Source organism: Apteryx mantelli, chromosome 7, assembly GCF_036417845.1.
Source record: "Apteryx mantelli isolate bAptMan1 chromosome 7, bAptMan1.hap1, whole genome shotgun sequence".
Taxonomy (NCBI): domain Eukaryota; kingdom Metazoa; phylum Chordata; class Aves; order Apterygiformes; family Apterygidae; genus Apteryx; species Apteryx mantelli.
The window spans coordinates 20,877,410-20,892,987 of NC_089984.1; the positions used below are offsets into that span (position 1 = coordinate 20,877,410).

At 46.7% G+C, this 15,578-nt stretch overlaps 1 protein-coding gene across 6 annotated transcripts in view; it reads right to left on the bottom strand.

Moving 5' to 3' along the window:
- Window positions 1-295: 295 nt before the first annotated feature.
- ZSWIM8 (zinc finger SWIM-type containing 8) overlaps window positions 296-15,578 on the bottom strand; it is a 63,425-nt gene continuing 48,142 nt past the window's right edge. For 2 of the 6 annotated variants that reach the window (XM_013960279.2, XM_067299918.1), the window contains exons 14-26: window positions 15,171-15,269; window positions 14,142-14,266; window positions 12,583-12,814; window positions 11,652-11,804; window positions 10,907-11,129; window positions 10,429-10,718; window positions 9,407-9,630; window positions 8,633-9,115; window positions 7,860-8,028; window positions 5,301-5,474; window positions 3,752-3,871; window positions 2,626-2,804; window positions 296-1,330 (exon numbers count right to left, since the gene is read on the bottom strand). In XM_013960279.2, the coding sequence (XP_013815733.2) occupies window positions 1,127-1,330; window positions 2,626-2,804; window positions 3,752-3,871; window positions 5,301-5,474; window positions 7,860-8,028; window positions 8,633-9,115; window positions 9,407-9,630; window positions 10,429-10,718; window positions 10,907-11,129; window positions 11,652-11,804; window positions 12,583-12,814; window positions 14,142-14,266; window positions 15,171-15,269 (2,675 nt within the window). In that variant the 3' untranslated portion in view covers window positions 296-1,126. Of the gene's footprint in view, window positions 1,331-2,625; window positions 2,805-3,751; window positions 3,872-5,300; window positions 5,475-7,859; window positions 8,029-8,632; window positions 9,116-9,406; window positions 9,631-10,428; window positions 10,719-10,906; window positions 11,130-11,651; window positions 11,805-12,582; window positions 12,815-14,141; window positions 14,267-15,170; window positions 15,270-15,578 lie in introns of those variants that run through there. The other 4 variants (XM_067299917.1, XM_013960280.2, XM_013960281.2 and 1 more) reach the window with 4 other exon arrangements.

The following is a 15,578-nucleotide window of genomic DNA, read 5'->3' on the forward strand; positions in this document are numbered from 1 at the left end:
CTGGCAGAAGTTTGGAAAGGCTTACCTTTTACACCAGCTCCCCTCATGCGCATCAACCACACAGTCAACATGTACCTCAGGCTCTGCAGAGGAATGTCATTCTCAGAGTGGTGCCAGGCAAGAAATTTCTGGCTTGCGCCTTGCCTAAAAGTTCTGGCCACCTACCTCATGCTGTCCTGCTATTCCCTGAGGCAGGACAGCCATCTACTAGCTCTCACAGGAGCTCCCCTTGGCACACAGCTGGCCCATTCCATCAGATCATCAACATCATAGCAGATAGAGGAGAGAGTCAGTCTAAGAAAACGAGTGTTTAATCAGGAAACGAGAAGAGACAAGGGATAAGAAACCGATTACAGGAGAGTAATATCCCAGCCAAAAGAAACACGATTGTACAACTTGGAACGACCAGGATCAGAACATCCTAAGAGCCAGCAGTGCCCAGTGAGGGACGCTCCTGAGGAAGAGCCCAAGCACTTCCAGCAGTCTCCAGGCAGCTCAGTGCAGTCATGGATTCCGACTGCCCAAGCTCCAGCCTCTGCCCTCAGCAGCTGCTGCAGGAAGCCGCAGAGGTGGCCCTGGCCCTGCTACTCCAGTCTCAGCTTCTCTCAGCAGGAGGTGCTGAAAGGAATGGAGGGAGCACTGGCTGTACAGAGCAGTCCCAGCCTCTCCCAACAAGAGATGGTGTGTGGAGTAAGAAAAGCCCATACAAAAAAAAGAAGGAAAAAAAAAAGTTTACATATTTATAAATGCCAAAATAAATATTTAAGACAGACTCCCCCACCCCTCAAACGTGCGCAATCACACTGCAAACTGCTCGCAGGACAGCCTCCAGGGGCTCAGGGAGAAAAGCAGTGACTACACCACAGGGCAGCCAGCTCAACTTCCTTCTCGTTTCCTGATGCTTCTGAAGCCTGCAGCCCACTGGGAAGGAGGAGGAAGAGCGAGCGAAGCAGAGTGCCAACACGCAACAGTGCTGGAGAGGAATGTCATGGAATAAATACATCAGATCAGTGGTTTCCAACAAGTTAAAACTAAAATAAAAAAGACACCAGAAGGAAGGATGGTGTGAATGGAACTACAACTATGCGGGACGAAGGGCTGCACGTCCATGGAGCTCTGCCTGCCGTCATGGCGAGAAGGTGGTCATTTCCAGAGAGACCCTTTGCCACAGCTCCTTTGTCTGCTTGCTGCGCTTTAGGTTCTGGAGAATATCATTAAACTGCATCATGCCCATGGGAGTCAGGCAGAAGGCGCTTCTGGCGCTGCGGATGGCATTCACAAAGTCATCGTAGTCAGCTGGAGTAAGATGGATCAGCCGGTGATGGATGTACTGGATGGGGACAGGGAGAGAGCCTTAAGGTATTTGCTCACCACCCTAACACTGGTGACACTCAGAGCAGGGCTCAAGAGCTCCCAAGGTGACACATCACAGGATCCTGTTACCCCACAGCAGTCACAGGACTCAGAGGCTCTGACAGACAGGAGAGCTAGCTCAATTGATAGCAGTGCTATATCTTACTTCCTAATGTAGCTAAGGAGACTGTCCCCTCACAGCACCAGAAGCAGCTGTTCTCTCCTTCATGAGCATCAGACCATGGCATAGACCAGAGCAAAAAGGGTCGGCCAAAGGTCTTTGCCATCACCCACCTGCGTCTAACCCTCACACCATTAATTCTGCAGGATATACACAGGGACCCAGCATGTTCACAGGACATCTCCTTTGCTAAAGGGGTATGGCAGGAGTAAGGCTTACACTAAATTGTTACAAAGCATCCCTAGACCTAGCACTCTCAGTCAGAATCTGCCACTTATATCAGTTTGCCAGCTAAGGCCCCAAAACTGCAGGTCCAGCCTTTGAGAAAGCTAGTTCCCTAATGCAGCTCAGAGAAACAGCTCAAGCAAAGCAGCCGTGATTATCATGATGCAGCTGTGATGACCCAGAATATCATCTAGGTGGCAGGACAGCTGATCCTACATGGACAGTAAGTCTGCAGAATTACCGTTCTTGTCCTGTATTCAAGAGAAGTAGGCACATGCGGGGCAGTCTGTTTGCACTGTTTTAAGGAACAGGTGGCTCTGGCATCCCAGCTGGCTCACTGAAACACACTTGTCCTGGTTTCAATAAATCCTGAAATATCTCATCTGTACTGGTATCTGACCAAGCCACTTCCACTATTAGTGCTAGCACTAGCACACTACACAGCCATGCCAGGGCTCAGTGAGGAGATGAAGACAGGCCACAATCAAGGAAAGAAGAGAAAGACAGGCTAAGAGGAGGCAGACAGGTAGCTCAAGAGCATACAAGGTAAAGAAAAAAGTACAGACATTAAAAGGCATAGATAGCATTTGGAGCAAGAAAGGAAGAGGACTGGGAACACAAAACCACACCATCTTGCAGGGTGAGTAAGGGGGCAAGAGGCCTTGAAAGAATCAGTACAATGGCATCCTTTGGACACAGCCTCCATAAAGGCAAGCAGTGCCTACTCTAGACCCTGTAAGTGAGACAGATGCATCAGGCAATGGACCAGTTCAGCTACCAGTACCCCAAGGTCCCTTCCCCTCCACACATGCGTGCAGTATCTGCAGGGCAGGCTCTGACAAGCAGGAAGTCAGACAGCGTGTTACCTGCATGTAGGCCTGCTGGCATCTCTGCACCAGCTGGTGGAAGGCTGGGGTGCGCAGGTGGTTGTGCACATGAGCCGGGTTGAGCCTCTGGAGAGCTTCCATGATGATCTCCTGCAGCACAAAAGGGCTCAGCACACCCTTGGCTGCACCAACGCAAAACTGATGCACATAGTTTACACCTGCACAGGAAGGAGAAGTGAGAACAACACAGTGTTAAAGACGCACAAGAAGTCAGGCAACCACCCAGCAAGAACCTGGATTTGGAGCACCTTCTTCCTAGTGTAATGTATCCTCTGCCAGCCTCGGGAGAGAGGGGCTAGCAAACTCCTGGGGGCAAGAGACCATTCTCATAAATCCATCAGGGCTGAGTAGAGACCAGGTACTACCTCAGCCACTCTTGATATTTCCAGTTCACTTGTTTTTAAAAAGGATGTGAAAGAAAAGTAATGTGGCAGGATAACTACAGAGACAAGAGTATGCAGCACCTCCTCCCATCGTTTCCTTCCTGTCCATCTAGGAAGCATCTGCACCCCCAGCACTCAGGCCTTGGTGAGGCTGGAGGGATATTCACATTTCTCCACTGCTGTCTGCACTGGACCTCCCCTAGCAATAGCAGGAGAAGCCATGCCACTAGACAGGCTGTTTGTAGACCTGTTTTTGTAACTTCTTACTGCTGATGAAAGAATTAAAAAAAAAAAAAAAAAAGCTGATAGAAAAAAGACCCAAGATGAAAGTAGAAGTGAAAAAAACTGGTGGTTTGAGCACCTATTGCTATAGAAGGTCTTCACAGAAGGCATAAATATACATAAGAAAGAGAGGAATACCTACAAGATAGTGGAAAGGGAAAAGAAAAAGCTATTGTTATAGAATGGAAGATATACAAGCTCTGAGTCCAGTCCAACCCCATGCACTTCATCCAGAGCCTCAAAATTCAACAACTTGCAGACAGAACCCAGAAAGGGGACAGCTGGCTGAATGAAAGAGCAGCAAGGATCTTCTGAAACACTCTCAGAAATAGGACACTGGCTTCACCCAATCTTTGAAGTTTCAGTCTTAAGAGAGCTTTTCCCCCATGATCCAAATCCCAGCAAGTAGATTTCTGCTGAAGAACTGCTCTGAGCCTTACCTAACTTTGCAGCTAACCCAAGGAGCCATTTTACATCCTCCGTGTAGGGTGGGCTGCGGGAGAAGTTGTTGGGATGGTCGTTGTGAGCTCTTCGGCCAAGCATCTCCAGTGCCAGCATCCCTGTGAGAAAGGGGCAGCCAGAGTCAAGCAGCACTTCTGCCCCAGTAGGACTCAGTCTAGCTCTTACTCACTGCAACACCATTTGATTGCCCTGCCCTTCATTAGCAGCAAATTCCCTGGCTGCAAAGAGCCCACAGAGAAACAAAAGGCCTAGTTTAGAGATTGTCACCACACGGAGGAGCTGCAAGGACAGCTGGATCTGCTCCAGGCTGGGAAATCTGCTCAACCATCACACCTCACTAGAGCTGCAAAGAGACCACGAGCACCTACAGCACATGGACCTAAAGGATGCACTGGAAGAGATGCCCTGAATACAGTGCCTTTGCTCCAAATTTAGAAACAGAGGAGCTACCCAAATTAACCAGTTCAACTGCACAGACAACAGGCCCACACTAAGCTGCAGTACGCCAATCTGCAAACATTTCACTCATTCCTTTACAGTTCTTCACACAAATCCTCCCCTTTAAACATTTTTAAAAGCCCAGCAAGCCCTATGTAACCCAATGGCCTGTTTTCATCTTCCAGGCCCTCCACCCCACACCCCTTCTCTGTTATTCAGGCTATTAAATGCCTTTCATGTCTTATCACTTACCACTATAATGTTTCCCATGACACCTGCCTCCTTGCTGGCTGACAAGTACTTTCTCCTCTACTTTTCAACAAAAAACTGAAGCAACTTCCAGATAGCCTTCCTCCATCTTCTTGCTGTTCCTTTTCCTTTGCTGCCCTGTGCTGGCTTTGCCTATCTTGAAGTCTCCCTCCCCCTTCCCTGAGTATCTGCTGGGTTTAACCATCACTATGTATGAGTAGCTTACTGCAATCTACGCTCAACTGCAAACTCTGAGACTCTGATAACGTTATACCAATGACAGTCCAGGCTCTGGCTGTTTATTTCCTAATAACCAGTATGACTGGGAAAGGAATACTACTTATATACCCACCTTCTATGAAATGCAAGTTCCTTCCACACCAGTCTTCCACAACCTAGCTGGAGGGACAGAGGGTGTACTCTCAAGTGGTATCATTACACTAGAGCTGTGCCTGCACAGTCCACAAGGAGCAGGAACTGAACTCCATTTTCTTACATGGTCACAACTTCCACAACCACATCCTCAGAGCCCCATGTAGGCTTCCTTACATGCACCTGCTGAAAGGCAAGACTCTTCCCAGCTCTACCCATTTAGCTTTCTCTTCTACTCTGACAGCTCTCAACAGCAACTGTACAACCTTCTAGTGCTTCGCCTCCATTTTCAGCTTCATGATATGCTCATCATATGATCACATGACCATGAAACAGCTCTCCCCACGTAGCTAGGATGCCATCACCCCAATAGGTGCAGTAGGAAATTGCCAAACAACAAGAAGCTGCTGCAGCCCTGCCCTGAATCCCTTTTGAGGGGGCCATGGGAACCCACTTGGCTGTCCTTACCAACTCGGTATGCAGAGTGGAGGTAGTGCAGACCTTGGGGGCTCACAGGCTGACTGTGCTGCTCATCCTCGGCAGGAAAACCCCCTGTAACAAGGGAGTTGGGCTGTGAGGACAGAGTTGTCAAGGAAGCCCCCTGAATCGCTGGGAACGTTGATCCTGCATGGACACTTCCTACTGAAGAGAGCAAAACAGCAGCATTAGGACCCACCACCAAGCCTATGAGAAGCTTTACTTGGGCCATCATCTCCCTCACCTGGCCGCCCACTGCCAATGTACTGTTCTGCTCCCCTAAACAGAACAATACAGCAACCAAAAACCACGGATTTACAACCGAATACAATGGGCTGCGAGTATCTCTATTTTGTTTGCAAGCAGGGGCTAAAATGGGTCAATTACATGTTTGCCCATCTCCTTCCAGTATCCCATAGACATGCACATCATCCATGATTTACATGTAAATACATGTATTAACTCAAACGTCTTTCTTATTATTAAATGACATGTCTGATTCTGACTTCTTGTTCAAGGAAATAAGCATGTCAGTTTCCATCTAATGAGAAACTGCTGAAAAAAGTCATTGAATGAGAACGGTATTAAGTCACTCAAAGTCCAACATTGTGAGGTTCCTCCACTTCTGCTGTAAAACAGCAATGACTCCAACAACCCTGTAGGAAGGGTGTTCCTGGAGGGTAGCCTCCAGTTGATCCTCAGAAGGAACAGCAAATGCAAATACTGGCAGCATGTATCAACAGTAAAAACAGCAAGGCAACTTGAGAAGGTTCAGACACCTGCAGACACTAACGGGGGCAAATTCAAGGGGATCACAGGAAATCCATTACATTGTACTACCTAAACTTTTACAGGAAGCAATTAACACTGAGCCAATAAACTGCACTCTGACAAGGGACTCAAGTTTATCTAAATTTCCTCTCAAGAAAGGCACACAGAGGAAAAAGCAAGGTGTGCTTGAGAATTCCAGAGCAGAGATGCCATTAGGTGTGTGAACATTGTGACCTTTATTTCACAGCTTCTCTGTGGTGCTGCTATACCAGTCTGGGCAATGCTCCATGTTCTGATTTCTTCTCTTCCCTGCTACCTCTGTGTTGGTTGGTTGGTTGGTTGGTTTTTTATTTTTTTTCCCCAGAATATGTTTCCTAGTGCATAGTTGAATACCTGAGAACATTGTACCTCTAAGGACAGATCCACCTGACCTCCTCAGCAAAGCTGACACACAGTGCCAAACAGCCCACAAACTGGGGCAAAATCCGTGCTGCATTTGAAGTTGGACAGGGAGAATAACCCATAAGAACGGGCTGAACTGTTGCCAAAGCTCGAACGTCACCACATGACTACCTACTCCATGAACAGTGAAACGATATTTTAAGAACTGGAGAACAAAAGTTTATGCAAGTTATAAACAATGGCAACTGGAAAGGGTGGGGTTGTTTTTTCCTTTTGTTATTTTAAGTGCTCTAGGATGAGTTAACAGCTCTGGAGGATTCATAGCTCTTGGGAGGCATGCAAAAATTGTTTCTGACAGATAAGACTCACAGCTCCAAGCCAGGACTGAGGCTGTCAGCAAACAGAGGATGCTCTTCAAATTCTGAGGCCTTCAGGACTCCTCTGCTTTTGGCTGGCTTTTTAGCATTAGAATGAAAGAAAGTGCACTTAAAAATAACTGAAAAGGAAGCCCCTTTCTCCTGAAAATCTGGGTATGAGGGAGGCCAACACATCTCTTAAGTGGTTTCCCACATGCCAGTCTTCCCAGAGTGTGGTCAGGTGTGAAGCACTGATAAGCAAACATACAAACAAGGCAAACCACAGCATCTCCAGAGAGCCTGAGTCCAACCACTGTCTGCTGGTGCAGCACCCCAATACAGTGGGAACATGCCCACAATTCAGTCAACAACACATCTGCTGTTCCAATGCTGCACACTACCTGATGGGTCTTCATCATCACTACAGCCCCAACACAACACGGATGCAATCACTCAGACTGCCATTGACATGATCCTACCAAAACATCGGCCCACTGTAGAGGAGTTCCACATTTGGGGTACTGGCATCTCCAATCTCTTAGGTCAGGAAAGACAACTATTAATGCTACTGTAGCAAAAGTTTGACTGCTGCCTGCTTCCTGCATCCTGACCCAAAGGGATCACAACAGCCTACCCAAGATCATCTATGCTCACTTTGCCCTAAGGAGAGGCTGCTAAGGAAAATAAGAGGGGGAATAAAACTCTAATACGTTAGAGGTCAGAAGGGGTAGGAGGTCTAGAAACACTTCAGTCTGAGAGGCCAAAATAATCTCACACTGGAAATTTAGCTGGCCAGAAATTAAAGCCCCGCTAGCTGAATCAGGTTTCCCTGGTGTCCCATTAGGAACCCCAGTACCCTTGAACATCTACATCTGTAGGCTGAGGTGAACTTGGTCAGAACTTTTCAGTGCAAGAGCCCTGTTCCCACATGTGGTTAGTGAGGAGGACGTGACTGGGATACAACTAGGAGGCACAGTAACCATACCTACGCTACGTACAGCCCAGGACCTGTTACACTCACTCGCTACATTGGAAGACAGTGACAGTCCTGTCTCGCTGTGATAGGGATGCACCGCAATCTGCGTCATGGATGGAACCGGCACACCAGGGAATGACACCGCTGTAGCTGCCAACGACGGGGTTGTTACCGAATAAGGGTACTGCGCTCCTATGAATGCTGGATGGACACCCTAAAATAGAAGATGAATAACAGTCATGTCTACTTCCTATGACCATTTAGAAGAAATCCAAAACATGATGTTCACACACTAACCCCAATCTGACAGGGAGGAGAAAGCACAGGAAAAAAGCAGCACAGAAACGATCTTGAACCAGATGACTATTACATCTGCTTGTTCCTCATCCTTTTAAATCTAATCAGTTTGTACAAAAACACTCCAAGAACTTTCAAAGACAGGCAGAGGCTAAAATATCCTTTGCTGGTTTTCCCCCTGTAGTTCTTATTTCATCTGAAAGCTCTCAAGAAGATAAGCTTTCTGTCAGGTGCCTTGCATGTTCCGAGAAACTACAGAGCAATAATAATTAAAAGCTACTGACATAATACTGTATTTTATATTCTCTCAAGACTTTATATATACCCACAGAAGGCTCCTTATCAGTGAAAAAGCTGAGCTGGAGAGCTGAAGGTAGATATCACAAATCACTTAGGGAGAGCAGAAGCTAGAACTCAAGACACAGCAGCTCTCAGCCACATGCTTTCCCCGGTCAGATGTACCCCCACTGGAAGCAGCCACACAACTCCCTGTAAATGAACAAACCAAAAGCAAAACTCACCTGCGGGTAGGCTGAGCCAGGCACCGGGAAGACTGCTGGGCGCGGCATGTGCTGGATGGTGTGTCCAATATACTGAGGGTTACAGGGGATGTGAGTCTGGAGGGTGGTGTAGGGGTGGAGGCCCTGCGTGTGTGTGTGCGCCATAGCTGGTCCTGCCATCGTATGCTGCTGGTACATAGTTGACCCCACAGAAATCACTGGCATTACTGTTGCTGCTGCAGTTACTGCAGCTGCCACTGTCACAGTGGTTGGCTCAGAGGTCACCCGGTTGTCCGTCAACCCACGTGCTGCTTCAGAGGCAGCCCGTGTACCACTGGCACTGCAGCCAGTGGCTCCTTCTCTCTGGGCTGGGGTCCCACCAACAGTCTGTTCATAAAGCCAGTACCACTGGTGAGCTACTTCAAAGAGGACCTCTGGGTACACGCCGCCTCCTTTGGCTGCCTCTTCTACTGCCATGCAGGCCTTCTCCAGCATCAGATTATCCTGAGGGCAGGGGGAAGAAAAGCAGAGGGTTAAAAGTGCAAAAACAGAAATGCCAGAAGGCAAAACTACAACAGGAAAAAACTACAAAGGCACTCTAAAATGACTGATGCTATGGGGAACAGACAGAAACAAGGCTGCAGAATAACCAGAGCTATTCATGAAGGACAAGAGAAATCCACAGAAATGCAATTAAGGCTGTCCAGCAGCAAAAAGGAGCCAGTTCCACAGAAAAAAGCATGTTCTTGATGGTGGAAATCAGCTTGTGCTAGCCATCCCCCATGTGATGCTCACCTGTTCCTTACACTGCACCAGAGCCCTCTGGATCTCGTTTGGGTTCAGGGCATGGGCATGGGGCAGGCAGCTGAGTGCCAGTTCAGCAGCTGCTCGCACCATGTTGGAGTCTCTGGCCCGTGAGGCCCTGTCCGCCAATGATGCCACCTCTGGAGGTGTCAGATGTCCATCCCAACACTCCACCAAGATGTTCAAGGCTGCACTACCAATCTCCATAGCCTGCCCTAAGAGTAAAAGAGAAGACTGTCATACTGCTGACCATGTCCAACACAGAGCCAGTTAGCTTCTCCCCTATAGCAGATGCACTCATAACTTCCCTCAGGGGCCAGCAACAGAGTCCAGTTGCTCCCCTTAGGTTTTAAGTCAAATTCAGGCTCTTCCTCTCAAAACACAGGATAGGCAAGAGCCCTGAATAAGCTGAATAAACAAGCAGCGACTGAGGGCACTATTAACCAAGCTAAGTGAAAGATGCACCTGAGGCAGTGAGAGAAAATTGCTGTAACTGCTTTAGTACCCAAAAACCACAGCCTGGACTGTTGCTTGCTTTCTGGCATGTCAGGAAAACATGAACTTTCCAGAGAGTGTTTTTTGTGCTCTAGAAGCCACACAGGGAGAAAGCTGGCAGTGGGACTGGATGCAAACAGAGGGAGAAGGAAAGTGAAATTTTGAACACAGCCAAAGAGCACATTCAAACTTTACAAGCGTCCATCTCTTCAGCAGACCCCCAAAGGAGACCAGTCTCAGTGCCACCTCCCTTTCCCAAAAGCTTCTGAGAAAGGGTCTATGGCTCCAAGCACTGAAGCGCATTGCAGTACAAACAAAAAGAAACAAGTCACCAGAATCTTCCATGCCAAAACAAGCACTACAGTGTAAATCACTAGTTCCTAGCTTGTACCACTGGTTGTGCCACTGGCTTACATGGCTACCACAGCACATCAGCATTTTCATGTTTGGGCACAAGCTCACCTCCCTCCCCTCCTTCCTGTCCAAAAGCAAGCTTCCCAATAAAATTGTGCTGTAACCTGTGATCCAGGAGACATGGGAGGAATAAGTTCGAGAGAGCCAGTTGGGGGAGACAAAATTGTGCAGCCCTAGTGCATAGAGCCCGATCTCGAAGGCGCAGAGGTGAAGGTTGCGGTGTGGTCCCTGGTGCCCACCGCTGGAGGAAGGGTGGGTGAAGATGGACGTGCTGCTATTTCCACCTGCTTTGATAAGGACTGTCTTGGCCAATTCAAAGTAGAAGTGAGCAGCTGCCTCTGAGGGCTGGTTTGGGACATGAGGAGCATGGCTCTCCAGCCGCCTGCCTTTATACCTAAAAGAAGATAGAGGAACCTTTCAGACAGCAACAGGTACCCCAAGTTCACTAGCTGGGGTGCAGAGTTTCTGCCTTTAGGATCCAGAGGAAACAAAACAAGCTCTCCTAAGGAAGTACTTCCTGGTGCACAGATGCTACATCCCTCACATCACGCCAAGAGGTTGCCTCTGTGCATTATTCATTACCTGCCAACTTCCACAGTCTTTGCACGGGCTCCCCCACTGGCTCTCCTACTGCCACTGGAGGAGGAAGAGCCCAGTGAATCACTTGAAGAACTGCTGATACTGTCACTGTCCTGTCCTCTGCCCCAGGATGTTGTTGCCCATCCCCCACGTAGAGGCCGCCGACTGAGTGTTGGAGAGCTGTCAGAGGTGGTTTCAGGAGCACTGCTGTCAATACTAGCCATGCCTACAACACCAAAACCAACAGAGCAACATCAGCAGACAAGCTCCTACCCAGGTCACATACAGTCCTGTGTAAGAACAGTCATGCCAGTGACAGTCAGCCTAACAGCTGCCAGGCATTTAACTTCTTTGCAAACTACAAAAGATTAAATTAGCCAGTTTGGCCACAGATATCGCAGGCATTTTGCAGTTCCCTGAATAAAAAGCAGAAGTATTCAAGCAGTAAGTATCTTTATTTCCCCCTTCACACCATCCCAACCCCTCAATCCATCTGCCAAGCTATATGGCAGAGTATAACAACAAGAAGCAAATACGCATACAAGGTCAAGTTCTGTATGAGCATGAAGCAAGGAGGAAATCTGTGGAGAAAAGCTTATTCCTCCAGGCCAAAGACCTCAGAAGCGATCAACTGCTTCTGTAATAAAGGAAAGGCTGACAGGTGGAATAAAAGAGCAGGTGAATTACTGAAACCCCAGCAGGGTGGCTAGCACAGCACTACAGGCTGTATTAACTAGCCCATTCCTACCCGTGTGCTTCTTCTTCTGCCTGACGGGCGAACCCCAGCATCTCCCATTGTATCCACCTCGGTTGCCAAGGGCCAGACGACTGGGGACCTTTCCCTCTTGTTTCAAGACAGTGGACTCCCCCACTGGCTCGCAGGGGGACCTCTGAGAGCTCTCTGCATAAACAAGACAGTGACAAGGTAAACATGATTTGTTTCTGTACCTTTAAAACCAGATGTGCCAGTTTAGAAGTATAAACATTAAAAGACACAGGATCTTTGAAAAGTGAGTGCTATTCAGAAGCAAGATTGTATCAGTTCTCTTTCAGTATTAAACATATCATCAGATACCAGGTCAAGAACATTTAAGCTTAACAACTCAAGCTTTGGAAGGTTTGTTTCAACTAAGGACAAAGTTTTAGAATAACAGTGCTCCAGCAACCTCGACCTTATTGTGCTAATCCTAAACTACTATTGATCTCTTTGGGAAGAGTTAAGAGATCACCTGCTTTCCACCAGATGTGATGCTTGCCACTGGAGCAGGGGCATATCTTGAAGGAAAACACACCCCATTTATCACTGATGCCCTTCAGCCATCATAGTTACTATCCTCAAAAGCAGGCACCTGACTTGGTGCGTAAACTTTTTGAAATGCTGTGATACAAAGCTAAAAGATGCAGTCACAGTAGTTTTATGTATACCAAAAAACAGTTAACAATTAACCCAACACAGGATTAACCTGAAAAGTAGTTCGAATTTCTATGCAACAAGGTCAACAGAAATGGATCTGACCAAGCAGGTAACGGGAGAATGACATTCTAGTAACTGTCAAGCAGGCAGGTGCTAATAATATAAATCACTTTCAACCACTTCCCAAGATAAACAAGCACTTAAGTTTCCTTTTTGCACTGATAACCAAAGGATTTCAACATAGCCCTTACAAAGAACCTCTTACCCTGCGCACTTTTCTCCACAAAGTTCTCAGGACTACTCTGGACTGCAGTGCTTACACTGGCTTGCTGAGTGACAGAAGTCCCTGGAAGCTGCTGGATAGCTGCAGTGGACTGGGCAGCGTGCTTGGAAGGAGATTTCTGATTTGCTACTGTAGGCTTGCTGGATGAGTAGAAGGAACTCAGAGTCTGTGGTTTGTGTGTTTGACTCTCTCTGTCTAGGAGTTTGTCTAAAATCTTTAACAGCAAGAAAAAAAAAAAAAAGAACTTAGTAGGAGAGTGGGAAAACAGACATTACACACACACACACACACACACACACACACACACACACACAGAGAGAGAGAGAGAGGAAGGAAGGAAAGTACCAAATCAGCTTCCTGATGGAAAATAAATTCCATTTGCCTGGATAATAAAGAAAATATTTGTCTACTTTCTAGAGAAAGCAGGCACCTTCTTGTGCTGAAGATCAGTCAAGCACAGTTGAGAGCCATGTGGTCTGCATTACTAGGGAAGCATAGATTCATTTGTACTCAGTAATGGCCCCATTTTTAGTTCAAAAAGCCACTGGCTTCCCAAGGAAGGCACCCAACACACACAATACAAAAGCAATTCTGCTACATCAAGCACAGAACAGGGCTGCATATTTAGTTCTGCCAGTCATTAGATGTTCTTGCTCAAGTCTGCAATTATTTGCTCACTATCTAAAAATTACAATTACTGAGAAACTGGTAGAGCCTTTTAGATATTCAGACACTAAAGAAATTGTCTTCTACCAGACTACAATAAAACTTTCTCATCCCTGTTTATTACATAATTGGGGAACAACATTTTATGGGTTTGTCCATTTCTACTGTTCATTCTGCACATGAAATGAACACTGCAAGTGTGACAGGATTTATTTGTAGACAGCTGATACTGCAGGCGTTCTCTATTAATCCCTGTAGCAGAGAAAAGTGTAGTAAAAGAGCTTATCCTGTAGAAGTCAGAAATAAACTCTTGCTGGGTAGAACTGTTTCTGAATATAAAAGGTTAATAAAGCCCTTCCTGAAACTCTAGCAGTTTTTGATTTTGGGGAGGGGGGGACACAGAGTTGTACTCTCTCTCTTGCATGAACAGTTAAGAGATAGGTGGATTGAACTTGTATACAGAAGAGGTGAGAGAGATTAAGAGACAAAGGCTTTGCTAGTTATATTGTTCTGCATGCCAGCATTCCTGCAGCAAAACCAAGTCAATGCCCAGACCACATGCACAATGCACACCAAAAACCCCTGGGACAAAGGACTTGTTTCAGCAGGTAAGCAAAAGCATTAAATGCAGTGAGAACGCATTTCCAAAGGGGAGCTTAAACCGCCTATGGAAAGAGTGCCTCTTCCAGAGCAATGCACACTATGCAGTCAGATTTTGCATCAGTGGGAGAATATAAGCACTACAACATGGCTTGTAAATCAGCAGGCAATACATGACACAGCAACTTATACACACTGGCAAAACTGTGAAATCTGTCAAAAAACAAACATAATTTACTTTGCATCACCCTCTCTGCTTTTAAAGGGATGCTGACCTTCTTCAGCTTAGACTGATCATCCTTGTAAGTGATCATCAGAGCTAACGCCAGATCCCCCTTCTCCCTTCGGGTGCCTTCACATAACAGAGGATGTTCTGCTTCGCTTACAGTTGTCTTCATACCTGCAAGCCCGAAAAGAGAGGGATGAAAAGTCAAGTGAGCTCAAGGGGCTTACACAACGTCCTGAGCATTAGCTATACCTCAGACTGTTTTATTCACCTCACTGTCATAAGTGAAAGAAGAATTTTCCCTATTTTTCTGTTCACTTCAGAAACAGCTGTTGAATAAACAGGAGCTGCTGTCTGTCCCAGAATACTAAGCTTGCTATGACTATCAGAGCAACCAGAGATGCCACAAGAGTCCAGGCAAGCCCAGAACTCCATCTTGAAACAAACTTTTCCAGTTTCTGCAGATGCTACAAGCAAGCATTCCCAGGCCATAAAGAACTCATCTTCTTCCTTTCAGAGACAAGGCAACAGAGGATAGGTCTTGTTTAATCCATTCTATTCCTTCTTTTCATGTGCTGCTCTAAAACAGGCCTATGCATACGGTCAACAGTATATAACAGTAATATATATAACCACTGTTTTGTTGCTGAAGCTGATAAATGAGAGGCAGTAATCCAGCAGTACACCAAGATCCCAAATTACATGACAATGCCTGGGAGTAGTTCTGCTAGTCTTTTACTACCACTGTCTAACCTCTTCTGAGGTGGTTGCCTTTTGTTCTCTGAAAGTGTCCATCTCAATTAAAGCCCAGCCAATACCTCTTCCAAGAATAACAAGAACAGCTAAACGTACTAGTTTAACATTCAGTTCCTGCCCCATACCCCCCCTTCCATTACTCCCGTCCTTGCAAAGGCACCTCAAACCTGGCATGCAGGACACTGCATACAGTACTGACAATCTATGCAAACGCTTTTATTTCTGCACCAAACTGAAACCACCCATCAACTCTCACCAACAAAATGAGGCAGCATGCAGAAAGTGGATGAGGAAAGCCTTCTCTTACAACAAAAATTCTTACCAAGAGCAGCAACAGCTGCTTCAAAACCAAGCTCTTCATCTCCAGGCATTTCATTATTCCAATTACGGCTTGGGGGTCTAGAGCCTGTAGGAGAAACCACTGAAAAAAGACAGGAGAATTAGTGCTCAGCTTTCAAAACTAGGACCTCAGGGCAAAAGGCATTTCTGGCAGCTTTTTGAGTTTGCAGAGCTTCCTGTGGTCTAATTCCCAGCCCTCATATCAGTTTCAAGACCACAGCTCTGGTTTTGGTCTTTTTCCCCTTCTCTCTCTGAACTCAGAAGGCTCCAAACCAGGCAGGCATACTATCAAGTGAGCCTTCTAATCCCAGGTTGTTGGACTCTTTCTTAAATACTAGGTTTATATTAGCCAGCATAAGAGAGGAAGACTCAGTCATTTATAACTATTTTG